The 16149-nt window shown below is 41.7% G+C and overlaps 1 protein-coding gene across 1 annotated transcript; it reads left to right on the top strand.

Moving 5' to 3' along the window:
* The first annotated feature begins 6805 nt into the window (after positions 1–6805).
* On the top strand, positions 6806–12751 carry LOC131802814 (uncharacterized). The gene is made up of 4 exons (XM_059123461.1): positions 6806–6884; positions 8070–8254; positions 11769–12330; positions 12384–12751. Exons 1-4 carry the CDS (start codon positions 6806–6808, stop codon positions 12749–12751), a joined length of 1194 nt encoding a protein of 397 aa, XP_058979444.1.
* Positions 12752–16149: the final 3398 nt, after the last annotated feature.

Below are 16149 nucleotides of genomic sequence, written 5' to 3'. Positions count from 1 at the left end.
AGGACTAAACGTGGATTTTTTTAAATATTTTGTTCAAGGACTAAACGTGGATTTTTTAAATATTTTTTCAAGGACTAAACATGGATTTTTTAAATATTTTTTTCAAGGACCTACAGACCTTCAAACGGGGATTTTTTAAACATTTTTCTAAAGGACCTACAGACCTTCAAACGGGGATTTTTTTAACATTTTTCTCAAGGACCTACAGACGTTCAAACGGGGATTTTTACACATTTTTCTCAAAGACCTACAGACCTTCAAACGGGAATTTTTTAAACATTTTTCTCAAGGACCTAAAGACCTTCAATCGGGGATTTTTTAAACATTTTTCTCAACAGTCCAATAAACGTGGATTTTTTAAAGATTTTTTCTCAAGGACCTCCAAACGTGGATTTTTTAAAATTTTTTCTCAAAGACCTCAAAACTTGGATTTAAAAAAAAAAAAATTCTCAAAGACCTCAAAACGTGGAATTTTAAAAAAAAAATTCTCAAAGACCTCAAAACTTGGATTAAAAAAAAAAAAATTCTCAGGGACATTAAAACGTGGATGTTTTAAATATTTTTTCTCAAGGACTTCCAAACGTGGATTCTTTAACATAATTTTTCAAGGACCTCCAAACGTGAATTTTTTAAAGATATGTTTTCTCAAGGACCTCCAAACATGGATTTTTTATGTCTGAGGCCCATTTTTTGTAGAGAAATGCCTCTGAAGCTGCTGAGGTGCGATTTTTTTTCTATTGCAAAAATGCCTCAATTACTGAGGCCTGAAAGAAATGCCTTAATTACTGAGACCTGCATTTTTTCTACAGAAAACAAGCCTCAGAATTCTTTCAATTAAACAAAATCCCTCTGAATCTGATTAGGCCCGAATTTTTTTCTATAGAAAAAAAATGCCTCGGAAACTACTGAGTCCCGAATTTTTTCCTATAGAGAAAAATGTTTCAGAAAGTACTAAAGTTAGATTTTTTATAAAAAAAAATGCCTCAGAAGCTGCTCAGGTCCGAGTCAATCTATACGAAAAAATTCCTCGATAAATAAGCTCTGATTTTTTTCTATAGGAAAAAATTCCTCAATTACTGAGGTCTAATTTTTTTCTATAGAAAAAAATGCCAACCTCCTGAGGAATGAGAATTCTTAAATTTAATAAATATTTTCCTCTTTAATCTTCTGCCAGGTAAAATTTGAAACATTTAATATTGCCGCCATTTACCGAAAAAAAAAACACCTCAAAAATTTAGATTTCGCCGAAACCACAGAGCATAAATGTCCACTTTTGTTTTTGCAGCACTACTGCACAGAGACGAGCCCTGGGGATATTTTAACACAATCCTCTATGGCTGAGTTGCAACAATAAAACGGTAGGAAATATTTGTTTAGTTTAGATTTTTTCTCCTTTTGCTTTTTTGTCGCCATCATCGTTGGTGGTTGGTTTTCCATTCAGACTCTATGCTGAATAATTTAAATGACAGACATACAAAAAGTCTTGGGGCTATAGAAAAATAAATATAAATAAAATTGAGTCGCCAGCTCTATGGGAGAATAATTTAATATGAGCTTTGTGTGAAAGACAGGGTGGGGGAGAAGGGAGGGGGATTTTCTGCTAGAAATAATAAAATTGTGATATTAGTGGTCTGTTAAGGTCTAGAGGTAAAATTTACTCCTTGGAACTGGGTGGCGTATACATGCTGTCGTTATGTATACGCCAAATATAACGACAGCATGTCTTAAGGAGCAAATTTTGCCTTCAGGGGTATTCGGGCTACAAGTTTCCCAATTTTCTTGTTTCTAGCAGAAAATTCCCCTCAATTTTCTCCCCCACCCTTTTTCATTGGATATATTTTAACCATGACGTTCTTCGTCGCCCATAGACCATATTTCAGATCCAATATCTTAAATGGAAAATTCACCAAAAAAAAATTACAGATTTCCTTTAGAATATTTTAAATTTGTGGTTTTATTTTGCAACCACCCTGTGCTGTAGGCCAACAGCTTAAATACAAACAAAACCTCGAAAACCCCTCACAAAAGTCACCAAAATCCGTAGTGGTTAGTATTTGTGAAAATTCTAGATTTAGACGTTTAATGGTTTGTAGACTCAAGGAAAAATCTCTTAAAAATGTTTTAAAAAAATAAAAAAAATTTTTTTAATTAGAAAAAAAGTTTTAGAAAATGTTTTTCTATGGGTCCTAGGAAAAAATCCACCTTTGCTGTTTAAAAAAAAAACATCATCCATAGGACTAAGGTATTTTTTTTTCTATTGGAGAAATGGGTGAAAATTTAGAGAAACATCTATAAAAAAATAGGTTTAAAAAAATATGTATATTTCTTTTAAATTTAAAAAAATATATATATTAATGAAATTTTCATGGGTCCTTTGAAAAAAAAAAAAAAAAAAACATTTCATCATTGCTCTTGAAAACAAAAAAACATCAGGCCATAGGACCGAGACATTTTTTGCTCGTGGAAAAAATTAGTTAAAATTCAAGAAAAAATCTATAAAAAAAAAAATATTTTCAAAAATACTTTTTTAATTCAAAAAAAAAAAAAAAATTAAGAAAATATTTTTCTATGGGTCCTTGATAAAAAATAATTTTAAAACTCCACCTTTACTCTTGAAAAAAAAATCAGGCCATGGGAATGTGTCAATTTTTCCTCTTGAAAAATTAATGAAAATTCTAGGTTTGGAGGTTCAAAGGTTTGCACATTCAGTGACTAAAATATCAAAATGTTTTTTTTTTTTTTTTCAAATAATTTTTTTTATTCAAGAAAAAAAAAAAAACATCTTAAGGATATATTTTTCTGAATTTTTCAAAAATTCACTTTTTCACTTGAAAAAAAATCAGGCGCTAGGACTGGTGCAATTTTTTCTCTTGAAAAAAATTATTGAAAACTCTCACAATTTTTTTACAAAAATACTTTTTTTTTTAAATTCGAAAATTTGTGAAAATTCTCACAATTTTTTTTTTCTAAAATACTTTTTTAAATTCGAAAAAAATCTTAAGAAAATATTTTTCTATGGGTCCTTGAAAATAATATTTTTGTTAAAATCCTCCATTGCTCTTGAAAAAAAATCAAGAAAAAATCTATCAAAAAATATTTTCAAAAATATTTTTTTAATTCAAAAAAAAAAAAAAAAAAAAAAAAAAATGTTATGAAAATATTTTTCTATGGTTCCTTAAGAAAAACAATTTTAAAACACCACCTTTACTCTCGAAAAAAAAATCAGGCCAAGGGACTGTGGCAATTTTTCCTCTTGAAAAAAATTAGTGAAAATTCTAGGTTTGGAGGTTCAATGGTTTGCAGACTCGGTAAATAAAATATCAAAATGTTTTTTTTTTTTCAAATAATTTTTTTTATTCAAAAAAAAATCTTAAGGATATATTTTTCTGAATTTTTCAAAAATTCACCTTTACTCTTGGAAAAAATCAGGCCCTAGGACTGGGGCAATTATTTTCTCTTGAAAAAAATTATTGAAAATTCTCACATTTTTTTTACAAAAATATTTTTTTAGATTCGAAAATTTGTGAAAATTCTCAAAATTTTTTTTTCAAAATCCTTTTTTTAAATTCGAACAAAAAAAAACGTATGAAAATTTTTTTCTATGGGTCCTTGAAAAAAATATTTTTGTTAAAATCCTCCATTGCTCTTGCAAAAAAATCTAGAAAAAATCTATCAAAAAATATTTTCAAAAATATTTTTTTAATTCACAAAAAAAAAAAACAACAAATGTTAAGAAAATATTTTTCTATGGTTCCTTGAGAAAAACAATCTCACAATTTTTTTACAAAAATACTTTTTTTAAATTCGAAAATTTGTGAAAATTCTCAAAATTTTTTTTTTCAAAAATATTCTTTTTTTTAAATTCGAAAAAAAAATCTTAAGAAAATATTTTTCTATGGGTCCTTGACAAAAAAAAAATATGTTATCAAAAATCCAGCTTTGCTCCTGAAAAAAAAAAACAGGCAATAGAAATGGAGCATTTTTCTTCAATTGAAAAAATTTTGTAAAAAATTCTAGGTTTTGAAGTCTAGTGGTTGGTACACTCAAGGAAAAATATATCAAAATTCAAAAAAAAAATCTTCAAAAATCACTGCTTATTGAGTCCTTGAACAAGATATTTAAAAAAATCTACGATCTCTGCTCTATGGTTACTTAAAAATAAATATTTTCCACAATCCACCTTTCCTCTTGAAAAAAATCAGGCCTTAGAACTCAGGCATTGTTTTTTCTCTCCACGGGGTGAAAAACGATAAGGAGAAGGCTGCCTAAAATCTCGGTGTTGAGGAGCTGGCCAGAGTCTCTGTGCAGAGAAGCTGGACAGCCAGGGTCTCGGTACAAAGAAGCTGTCGGACAATACCCTCGATACATATCAACTGGCTGGCGCGACTTTCGGTACAGTGAAGCTGGTGGCCCAAACTCTAGGTACACAGAAGTTGGCTGGCCAGGGTCTCGCTACAGAGAAGCTGGCTGGCCAAAGTCTCGCTACAGAGAAGCTGGCTGGCCAAAGTCTCGTTACAGAGAAGCTGGCTGGCTAGAGTCTCGGTACGGAGAAGCTACCTGGCCAGAGTCCCGGTAATCAGAAACTGGCTGGCCAGTGTTTCGTTACAACGAAGCTGGCTGGCCAGAGTCTCGGTACAGAGAAGCTGACTGGCCTGAGTCTCGGTACAGAGAAACTGGCTGGCCAGGGTCTCGCTACAAAGAAGCTGGCTGGCCAGAGTCTCGCTATGGTGAAACTGGCTGGCAAGAGTCTCGCTACATAGAAGCTGGCTGGCCAGAGTCTCGCTACAGAGAAGCTGGCTTACCAGAGTCTCGATACAGAGAAGCTGGTAGGCCAAAGTCTCGCTACTGAGAAGCTGGTTGGCCAAAGTCTCGCTACAGAGAAGCTGGCTGGCCAGAGTCTCGCTACGGAGATGCTGGCTGGCCAGTTTCCCGCTACAGAGAAACTGGCTGGTCAGTTTCCCGCTACAGAGAAACTGGCTGGCCAAGGTCTCGCTACAAAGAAGCTGGCTGGCCAGAGTCTCGCTACAGAGAACCTGACTGCCTAGACTTTCTGTACAGAGAAGCTGGCGGGCCAGAGTCTCGGTACAGAGGAGCTGGCTGACCAGAGTCCCGATTCAGAGCAGCTGGTTGGCCAAACTCTCCGTATCGAGAAGCTGGCTGGCCAGACTCTCTATCCCGATAAGCTGGCTGTCCAGACTCTATGTACGGAGGAGCTGGCTGCCTAGACTCTCTGTGCCGAGGAGCTGGCTGCCTAGACTCTCTGTACCGAGGATCTGACTGGCTGGCCCGACTCTCTGTAGAAAAATTTTCAATTTTTTTCATTTGACCCAACATTTTTTCTTTGGGTGTAGTTGTTATTTAAAATACTCCAAGGCGTGATAATGCTCTGGTTGACAATTGCAAGGCAACACAAAAAAATGTAAAAAATAAAAAAATGAGGAAGTTTCTTTGCCTTCCGGACAATTCAGCGAGTATTCCAATGAAAATGGTGTGGCCTATTTGTTGCCACTTATTTTTTTTTTTTTTTTTTTGCGGAAAAATTTGGCAGTGGCTGATAGTATTTTGAGTGTTTAAAAATTGTTCCCGCTGGCCATGTTATAGGGTGAAAAATATTTATTTTTTAGAAAATTCAACAGGTCTCCACGAGGCTCACTGCTCCGCCAGGCTTCCTGACTTACCTTACCCCTCAGTTTTTCTATTTATATGGCAGTCCCCCTTTCTCTTCATCTCGCCCGCACAGCTCTCACTGGTCCTGATTCTGATTTAATTTATTAAGGAAATTGCCCTCTCTTGCTCCTCTCCTCTTTCCACTCCACCTCTCGCGTAGAATTATTCCCATTAGTTTCGAATAAAGTTTTCAACAAATTTTCAATTACAATTGTTTATTTACCTTTTGCTGTCACGCTGAGAGGTGCGGAGGTGGGGCAACTCCTTTTGTTTTGGCAACAAAATATGCTGGCACATTAACACATTCCCACGCCCATACACACACACACACACGCATACCCACATTTTATGTGTGGCATATGGCACAAAAGTTTCTTTTGCTCCTGGCTGGAACCTTGTGCTACTCCTTCTGCTGCAACTTCTTCTTCGTGATGTTGATATTTCTATTCTGTAAATAGTTGCATGTTTTATGGCAGTTAATTTACAATTGTTGCTCAGTTTGTTGCATCCACAACTTGCAGTTGTACGAGAAGCTACTCCAGCTCTCTCCCTGCTCCGAAAAAGAAAAAGAGAGCAGCCAGCCTGCAGGTTGCTGGCTTTTTGTTGCAACCTTGTGGCCACAGATTGGGAGGAGTTTCCAAAGTAAGTAAATCTAAACAATCAACGTTGTTGCCTTCTGCTGAGTGTCGGAACTCCGTAGAGTGCAACAACAACAACTGAAAAAAAGGAAAAACCTCTGCAAGCTTTATAAACAAAAATCTTAACCAAGACCGCCAACACCACCTCTGGGCCTTCTAATGAGGTTGCCTCGGCTGGTTGTAGTTACAAATAATTACTCCAGTTATTTGCAGCCAAATGGGAGTGTCTTGCCACTCTGGCAACCCGCTGGCTCTTGGCAATTGTGCAAAAGAAGATAAATTTAAAAGTTAAGCACAAGCACCCAACAAAGAGGCTGGCTGAGTGTCAAAAGGTTGGAGAGAGAGGAAATTTGTTAACTTAATTTGCAAAAAAACGAATTAATAATGTGGAGTGTTGTGTGCTTGGAATTGCAACAAATGAGAGGAACTTATGTTCTCCACGGGAGAAAAAAAGGAGAAACGATTGGGGAATGGAGGTGCAAGAAGACTTTAATGGAAAGATGGCCTGCAAGAGCCTAGAAATTGAGGATCTGGCTGGTAAAACTCTCAACACCGTGAAGCTGGCTGGCCAGAGTCTTGGTACAGAAAAGCTGGCTGACCAAAGCCTCGACAAAGAGAATTTAGACGGCCAGGGTCTCGATATAAAGTAGCTTGTGGCCAAGACTCTCGATACATACCAACTGGCTGACCCGACTTTCGGTACAGCGAAGCTGGCGGCCCAAACTCTCGAAATAAAGAAGCTGACTGGACAGAGTCTCGGTACGGAGAAGCTCACAGGACAGAGTCTCGGTTCAGAGAAACTAGCTGGTTAGAATCCCGGTACAGAGAAGCTGCTTGGCCAGAGTCTTGGTACAAAGAAGCTAGCTGGCCAGACTTTCGGCACTAAGAAGAAACGATATCTGCACAAAGAAACTGGATGGCCAGAGTCTCGGTACAAAGAAGTTTGTCGCCAAAACTCTCGTTACATATTAATTGCCAGGACCAACTTTCGGTACAGTGAAGCTGGCGGCCCAAAATCTCGATACAGAGAAGCTAGCTGGGTAAACTCTCGGTACAGAGAAGCTAGCTGGCTAAACTTTCGGCAACGAGAAGCTGCCCGGCTAGAGTCTTGGTACAAAGAAGCTAGCTGGCCAGACTTTCGTCAATGAGAAGTTCGATGCTCAAACCCTCGGTACAGAGGAGCTAACCAGCCGGGTTCTCGGTACAGAGAAGCTGGATGGCCAGAGTCTCGGTACAAAGAAGTTTGTGGCCAAAACTCTCGTTACATATCAACTGGCAGGACCAACTTTCGGTACAGTGAAGCTGGCGGCTCAAAGTCTCGATACAGAGAAGCTAGCTGGGTAGACTCTCGGTACCTAGAAGCTGGCTGGCCAGTGTATCGCTACAGATAAGCTGGCTGGCCAGAGTCTTGGTACAGAAAAGTTTCGGCGCTGTGAAATTTGATGCTCAGACTCTCGGAATAGGGGAGCTAACAAGCCTGGGCCTCGGTACAGAGAAGCTAGGCGGTCAACTTCTTGATACAAAGTAGCTTGTGGCCAAGACTTTCGATACATACTAACTCGCTGACCCAACTTTCGGTACAGTGCAGCTGGCTGCCCAAACTCTCGATACAGAGTAGCTAGCTGGTTAGACTCTCGGTACAGAGAATCTGCCTGGCCAGACTCTCGGTACAGAGCAGCTGCTTGGCCAGAGTCTTGGTGTACAAAGAAGATAGCTGGCCAGACTTTCGGCACTGAGAAGTTCAATCTCAAACTCTCGGTACAGAGAAGCTGGATGGCCAGAGTCTCGGTACAGAGAAGCTGGATGGCCAGAGTCTCGGTACAGAGAAGCTGGATGGCCAGAGTCTCGGTACAAAGAAGTTTGTGGCAAAAACTCTCGTTACATATCAACTGGCAGGACCAACTTTCGGTACAGTGAAGCTGACGGCCCAAACTCTCGATACAGAGAAGGTAGGTGGTTAGACTCTCGGTACAGAGAAGCTGGCAGTCTAAAATTTCGGAAATGAGAAGCTGTCCGGCTAGAGTCTTGGTACGAAGAAGCTAGCTGGCCAGACTTTCGGTACTGAGATGTTCGATGCTCAAACTCTCGGTACAGAAGAGAGAACTAGCCAGGGTCTTGGTACAGAGAAGTTGGATGGCCAGAGTTTCGGTACAAAGAAGATTGTGGTCGAAACTCTCGTTACATATTAACTGGCAGGACCAACTTTCGGTACAGTGAAGCTGGCGGGCCAAACTCTCGATACAGAGAAGGTTGGTGGGTAGACTCTCGGTACAGAGAAGCTAGCTGGCTAAACTTTCGGCAACGAGAAGTTGCAGACTCAGACTCTCGGTACAGAGAAACTGGATGACCAGACTCTTCGTAAAGAGAAGGTTGCTGACCAGACTCTCGGTTGTGAGGAACTGACTGGCCAGACTGTCGGGACAGATAATCTGGGCGGACTGACTCTCGTGACAAAAAAGTTGGCTGGACCGACTCGGTTCGGATAAGCTGGCAAGTCAAACTCTGAAGCTGGCTGGCCAACCTCTTGGTATTGTGGATCTGGGCAGACTCTCAGTACAGAGAAGCTGGCTGGCCAAACTATTGGTACAGAGAAGCTCGCAGGTCACAGCCTCGGTACAGAGGAGCTGGCTGCCCAGACTCTCGGCACAGAGAACCTGCCTGACCAGAGTCTCAGTACTGAGACGTTTGATGGCCAGACTCTCGGAGCGAAGCTGGCTGGCCAAAATTTCGGTACAGGAAAGCTTACCTGCCTGAGGAGCTGGTTGGCCACAACTCTCGGTACAAAGGAGATGACAAGCTAGACTCTCAGCACTGAGGAACTGGATGCCCAGACTCCCAATTCTTAAAAGCTGAATGGCCAAATTCTCCGCACAGAGAAGCTGGTTAGCCAAACTTGCCGAATAAGGAAGCTGGCAGCTCAGACTCTCGGTTCAGTGATGCTGGCGGGCCAGACTCTCTATACCGAGAAGCTGATTGTCTTAACTCCCTGTACAGAGAAGCTGGCTGGGCAAACTCTCGGGAGAGAAAAGCTGGCTGTCCAAACTCTCGGAGAGTAAAGCTGGATAGCCAGAGTCTCGGTGCAAAGAAGCTGGCATTCCAGGACTATGCCTTTTGAAAATTTTCCATCAAAATATCTCTCGCTCTCTCTCTCTCTCTCTCTCATTTTATTTGCATTTTAAAATGTCCCATAAGAGCATTTGCCGACTAATAATGTCAATGTCCTCTGTTATCCTAATTATATATATTATGCTCGCATCCACTGAAGCGCATGCTGTCTGCCAGAGGCTTATGAAAACATAAATATTGGCATTAGTCGTCTATGTTGACGTGGCCATGTGAATATAATTTATTGTGAGTTTTGATATTTGCCTTGAAAAGCGTCTGTATCCTTAATTCGTTGAAAATTCATTTCGTTTTTTTTGAAAATATTTTCGGAATTTGTTTGTTGTGTGTTATTGTTAAAAGCGAATCATTGGCAAAGCTGAAAGGATTTTTCTCATGGTATATTGGAATGAAAAAAAGTTCGCTTTTTTTAGAGGATTTCCAAGAAATGCAGGGTTGAAAGATTTTTCTTTGAAAGGATTCCTCATCAGGAGTCTCAAAGGATTAAATATAATTCGGAATGAAGGCAACAATAATAAACCAGCCTCTCTTTAGGCTCGTTTTTTAATTTAGCAAATAATTCTAAATTTAAAAAATAATATACCTTAGCTAGGGGGGCGTATACGTGTTGACAGAACGTATACGTGTTCCTGCTTTAAATGCAGTATGAAATTATTATCTCCAAAAATCTTGCAGATGTTTCATTTTTTCTTAAATTTTATTTAAAAATGATTTCTAGGAACCCTAAGGATTCCGACCATAAATCTCCTTCCCCCTTCTCTGAGGAGGTGCAACAATGCGTATAAGTACCGACAGCACTTATACGCCATTGATAAGCACAAATAATGATGTTAGCTAGCAGAAGAGCCTTCACCATTTCTAGTACCATGAACCTCTATTCCATAAGATCTAACCCTTAAACCCCCCCCAAAAAAAAGAAAACACCGACAAAAACTTACTCCGCTAAGCCTAATTGCTTCACACCAATTAACATAGACATTTTCTAGCCTCACATACAATTACACGAATTTTTCCTAAGCTTCTTTCATTATTATTTCAGTTTTGCAGTTTTTTTTTGTCAGTCACTTCGATGCTTTTTTAAATGGCATGTCTCTTAGCTTGAGTGGCGTCTAGTCAAATGTCAGACATACTTGACACATTTTTTTTTTTTTCGTTTTGGCCACCAGCCGCTATTTCCGCTACTTTTTTGTTTGTCACTTATCTTTAAAGAAAAAAAAATCGTCTCCTGCTTTTGGCTGTGTTTTTTGGTTTTCCACGCCACTCCTGTCTTTGCCTTGGCCCGAGCCAAGGCCAACAACGTAATTTGTCTTATTTTTGTTGACGAACAGGCCAATGTCCTTCCACAAAGGAAAAATTTGTCACTGCTGGTTTTTTTTTTTTTTTTTTTTTGCAAACAAGGAGAAGACGAGGGAAAAATCAAGCGAAATAATTTAAGCTCTGTAGAGCATTAAATGGATTTTAGAGAAGAATTTCTGGGTTAATCGAAGAAAAGTTTATGGACAGGAACTGGATGATCAGTAAGTTCATATCGATGAAACTCTTTGTACAGACTTTTGGTACAGTGAAGCTGGCGGCCCAAACTCTCGGCATTGAGAAGCTGGATGCGCAAACCCTCCGTAAAAAGAATCTGGCTGGCCTGAGTCTCAGTACAAAGAAGCTAGCTGACTAGGCTTTCGGTCCTGGCGAGTTGGATGCCCAGACTCTCGGTACGAAGAAGCTGGCTGGCTATACTTTCGGTACAGTGTAGCTGGCTGGCCCAACTCTTGGAAGAGAAAAGCTGGTTGGCCACACTCTCAGTACAGAAAAACTATCTTGCTTGGGTCTTGGAAGAGAGAAGCTGGAAGGCCAGACTCTCGATACAGAGAAGCTGACTGACCAAACTATCGTTACAGAAAAGTTGGCTGGCCAGACTCTCGGTACAGAAGAAATGGCTGCTCAAATTCTCGGTACGGAGAAGCAGGCTGACCAAACTTGTGGTACAAGGAAGCTGGCTGGCCCAAAACTCTCGTTATTGAGGAGCTGGATGGCCAAACCCTCCGTAAAATGAATATGGCGTACCAGAGTCTCGGTACAGAGAAGCAGGCTGATCAGACTTTCGGTACAGTGAAGCTGGCTGGCCCAAACTCTCGTTTTTGAGGAACTGGATGTCCAAACCTTCCAGAGTCTTGGTACAGAGAGGCTCACGGGCCAGAGTCTCGCTACAAAGAAGGTGGCTGGCTCTACTCTCCGCACAGAGAGGCTGGCTGCTCAAACTCTCGGTACAGAGTAGCTGACTTGACAGACTCTCGGTACAGAGAAGTTAGCTGGCCAGACTCTCGGTAAAAGAAACTAACTGGCCAGACTTTCGGTACAGAGCACTTGACTGCCCAGACTTTCGGTAGAAAGAAGCTAGCTGACCAGACCCTCGGTGCGGAAAAGCTGGCTGGCCATACTTTCGGTAGAGAGAAGCTCGCGGACCAAACTCTCGGTACAGAGACCCTCGGTACCGAGAAGCTAGCTGTCCAGACTCTCGGTGCAGAAGAGCTGGAGGGCCATGTTCTTGGTACAGAGAAACTGTCTGGCCAGACTTTCGCTGCAGAGAAGCTGACCAGCCAGACTTTCGGTGCAGAAAAGTTTACTGGCCGGACTTTCGCTACAAAGAAGATAGAGGACCAGACCCTCGGTACAAAGAAGCTAGCTGGCCATATTTTCGGTACGGAGAAGCTGGCTGACAAGACTCTCGGTATAGAGAAGCTGGCTGGCCCATCCCTCGGTGCAGAGAAGCTCGCGGCCCAAACTCTGGGTACAGAGAAGTTGGCTGACCAGGCTCTCGGTACAGAAGAGCTACTTGGCAAGACTTTCGGTGCAGAAAAGTTGATTGGCCATACTGTCGGTACAAAGAAGATAGCTGACCAGACCCTCGGTACGGAAAAGCTGGCTGGCCATACTTTCGGTACAGCCAAACACTCTGTACAGGGAAGCTAGCTGGCCAGACTCTCAGTACAGAAGAGCTGGCTGTCAGGAATCGTGATACAGGGAAGCTGGCTGTCCAGAATCTCGGTACACAGAAGTTGGGTGGCCATACTCTCGGTACAGAGAAGCTGGCTAGCCGGACTCTCAGTACAGAAGAGCTGACTGGCCAGACTTTCGATTCAGAGAAGCTGGCTGACCAAAACCTCAGCACAAACAAGCTGGCTCGCCAGAAACTCGGTACAGAGATGCTGGCTGCCAGACTCTCAGTACAGAAAACCCAGCTGTCTAAACTCTCGGTACAGAGAAGCTGGCTGGCCAGACTTTCTGTACGGAAAAGCTGGATGGCTAGACTTTCGGTGCAGAGAAGCTGACTGGCCAGACCCTCGGTACGGAGAAGCCAGCTGGCTAGAGTTTCGGTACAAAGAAACTAACTGGCCAAAGTCTCGGTGCAGAGAAGCTGGCTGGACCAAGTCTCTGCACAGACGAGCTGGCTAGCCAGACTTTTGGCACAGAGAATTTGGATGCCCAGACTGTAGGTGCAGAGAAGCTGGCTGGCCAGACTCTCGGTTCAGAGAAGCTAACTGGCCAGACTTTCGGTGCAAAGAAGCTGGCTGACGCAACTTTTGGTACAGAGTAGCTGGATGACCAGACTCGATACAGAAAAGCTAGCTGACCCAAACTCCCGTTACATAGAAGCTGACTTGCCAGACCTTCGACACAGAAAAGCTGGCAGGCTCAACACTTGGTACAGACAATTTGGCTGGCCAGACTCTTGCTACAGAAAAGTAGACCGCCCAGATTCTTGGTATAGAGCAGTTGGCTGGCCAAATCATCGCTACAGAGAAGTTGGCTGGGCAGACTCTCGCTACAGAGAAGTTGACTTTCCAGACCCTCAGTACTAAGAAGCTGACTTCTCGGTACAGAATTGTTTTTCCGTAACTTTTTTTTAAATTATAACCTCCAGTTATTTTATTTTTCCGTTCCATTTTTGTCCCGAAAAATTAAAGCAACATATTTTCCATTGTTTATTTCCACTTCTTTCCTTTCTTTTATGCCATTTCGTCGACCATAAGCATTCCATTGTTTAAAACATCCCATTACATATATGCATATGACGATTCTTTTGAAAGTGAAATCAGGTTAATGGAAGCTTACATATGTTCGGTATGCCAAACAACAACAATACCTGCATTTAAAGATTACATGAAAATTGTATTGTACCGCAGGCATACAAGAGGGGAGGGGGGTCGAGAGAGAGATACAGTTGCATGAATTCTTTTGTAGTTGCCCAACGAATTAACAAGCCTATGCGGAAGCCAGAAAATATAAAGTAGACATGAAATGGAAGAACGAACAAGGAGTTATACAAAAGTTTAATGGCAACAAGAACGAGATTTTAGAAGGCAAATGCCTAAAATGTACATTAGCTTCAAGAAAGGTTAGAGAAAAAAAATTGGAGAAAAATTTAAAGTGACTTTAGTATCTTTTACGGCCATAAAACCACAGGGGAGTCGAAGAATTTTTCTCCACTAAGTCCAGAGTAACATAGCTTATGTTCTCAACTATAAATTCCAATTTTAATTTCGTTTCTAGCTCCCATGTAATCCCTAAGACACTCAATTGAAAGTACTTACCCCGCGGCGTATAAGTGTTGACAATAGTCATACGCCCACATGCACCATTACCCAAAAATAATACATTCCCCGAAATAAGCCACAAAAGAGGTTTTCATTTGAGCATTTAAAATTCCGCCAGGACTTAAAATGTCACCACTTTTGCCAAAGTTTATTACACTCACTTAACTATTAAGTGATCTCGGGCGATTGCGAAAGAAAATATCTCCAAAGAGAACATCGTATTTTTCTCTCCTTCGTTTTCTTTTTGTCTTCTTCGAACCATGACAGCTTTACTGCCCCAATAACTTTATGGCGACCATTTTACTTAGCAGTTTTTCGAATTGCTTTGCAATTTTCTTATTGCCGGGAAAGTGGTCAGGATTAGTTTCACACCTGCCGGATGGAAAAACAAAAAGCTTTTGGGCTTTGCCGGTAAATTGTGGTTTTCACTTTGGATTCGAAAGGAGAAATTTATTCTTTTGTGGTTTCCTGAGAAAAACCACTTTTAATCAGCGAGAATATTTTGGAAAAATAAAGGAAATTTTGGGAAAAAAGGAGAGACTTTACCGATGAGCTGGGGGGCAGAGAGACTTTTCGGACCTTCAAAATCTGGCTGGTATGGGTATGTAGAAGCTGCCTGCCCAGACTCTTTGTGTAGAGAAACTAGCTGGCCAGAGAACCTGGTGGGCCTACAGAGGAGTTGGTAGGACAGACTCTCGGTACAGAGAAGCTGGCTGCCCAGACTCTCCGCACAGAGAAGTTGGCTACCCAGATTCTCGGGGCAAAGAAGCTAACTGGCCAGACTCTCGGCACAGAGAAGCTACTTGGCCAAACTCTCGGTATTGAGGAGTTAGATGGCCAATCTGTCGATACAAAGAAGCTGGCTAGACAATCTTTCGGTACACAGAAACTGGCTGGTCAAACTTTCGGTACAGAGAATCTTCCTCGCCGAACTTACGGCACAGACGAGCTGACTGGCCACAGTTTCGGTACAGAGAAGCTGGCTGGCCAACCTCTCGGTATTGAGGAGCTAGATGGCCAAACTCTCGGTACCAAGAGGCTAGCTAGACAATCTTTCGGTACAGAGAAACTGGCTGGCCAAACTCTAGGTACAGAGAAGCTGGCTGGGCGAACTTACGGTACAGACGAGCTGACCCGTCCACAGTCTCGGTACAGGGAAGCTGGCTGACAAGGCACTTAGGACAGAAAGACTGTGTGGCTATAGTCTCGGTACAGAAAAGCTGCCTGGCCACACACTCGGTACGGAGAATATGCCTATCTAGACTATCGGTACATAGAAGGTAATGGGCCACAATCTTGGTACAGAGTAGCTGGCAGGCCACACTCTCGGTATGGGGAATATGCCTATCTAGACTATCGGTACACAGAAGCTGATGGACCAGAATCTCGGCACGGAGCAGCTGGCTGGCCCTACTCTCGGTACAGAGTTGCTGACTGGCCAGACTTTCCGTACGGAGAATATAGATATCCAGACTCTTAGTACGGATATGCTGGGTGACAAATTTCTCGGTACAGAGAAGCTGACTGCCTAGACTCTCAGTACAGAGAAGCTGGCTGATCAAACTAGCGGTATAAAGAAGTTGGCTGGCCCAATGCTCGGTACAGAGAATTTGACTGGCCTGACATTCCATACATAGCAGGTGGATGGTCCAACTCTCGGTACAGAGAAGTTGGCTAGGCCAACTGTCAGTACGGAGAATTTGCCGGGCCCAACTCTCGATGCGAAGAAGTTTGTTGGCCAAAATCTCGGTATGAGGATTCTTGCTGGCAAGACTATTGGTACGGAAAAGCTGGTTCGCCAGACTCTTAATACAGATAAGCTTGCTGGCCCAAGTCTTGGTGCAGAGAATCTGGTTGCCCAGATTCTAGCTGCTAGCAGACTCTCGGTATAGAGAAGTGGTTAGCCAGGATCCCGTTACGGATAAGCTGGCTGGCCAAACTCACGCTACAGAGAATTTGGCTGGGCTGGATTTCCATACATAGAAGGTGGCTGTCCTACTCTCGGTGTGGAGAAAGTTGGTTGGCCCAACTCTCGGTATTAGGATTCTGGCTGGCAAGACTATCAGTACTAAAGAGATGACTTGTCAGGCTCTTCATACATAGAAGCTGACTGGCCCAACTCTCGGTACAAA

The sequence above is a fragment of the Musca domestica genome, unplaced genomic scaffold (assembly GCF_030504385.1).
Source record: "Musca domestica strain aabys unplaced genomic scaffold, Musca_domestica.polishedcontigs.V.1.1 249, whole genome shotgun sequence".
In the NCBI taxonomy this organism is placed as follows: Eukaryota; Metazoa; Arthropoda; class Insecta; order Diptera; family Muscidae; genus Musca; species Musca domestica.
This window is presented reverse-complemented; position numbering and strand designations above follow the sequence as displayed.

Excerpts from the sequence above, each read along its gene's own strand:
- LOC131802814 (XM_059123461.1), top strand. The coding sequence starts at position 6,806 with ATGGCCTGCAAGAGCCTAGAAATTGAGGATCTGGCTGGTAAAACTCTC. Across the intron at positions 8,255-11,768 it reads AAACTCTCGATACAGAGAAG|ACTTTCGGTACAGAGCACTT; the intron begins GTAGGTGGTTAG and ends CTAACTGGCCAG. Across the intron at positions 12,331-12,383 it reads GATAGCTGACCAGACCCTCG|GGAAGCTAGCTGGCCAGACT; the intron begins GTACGGAAAAGC and ends CACTCTGTACAG.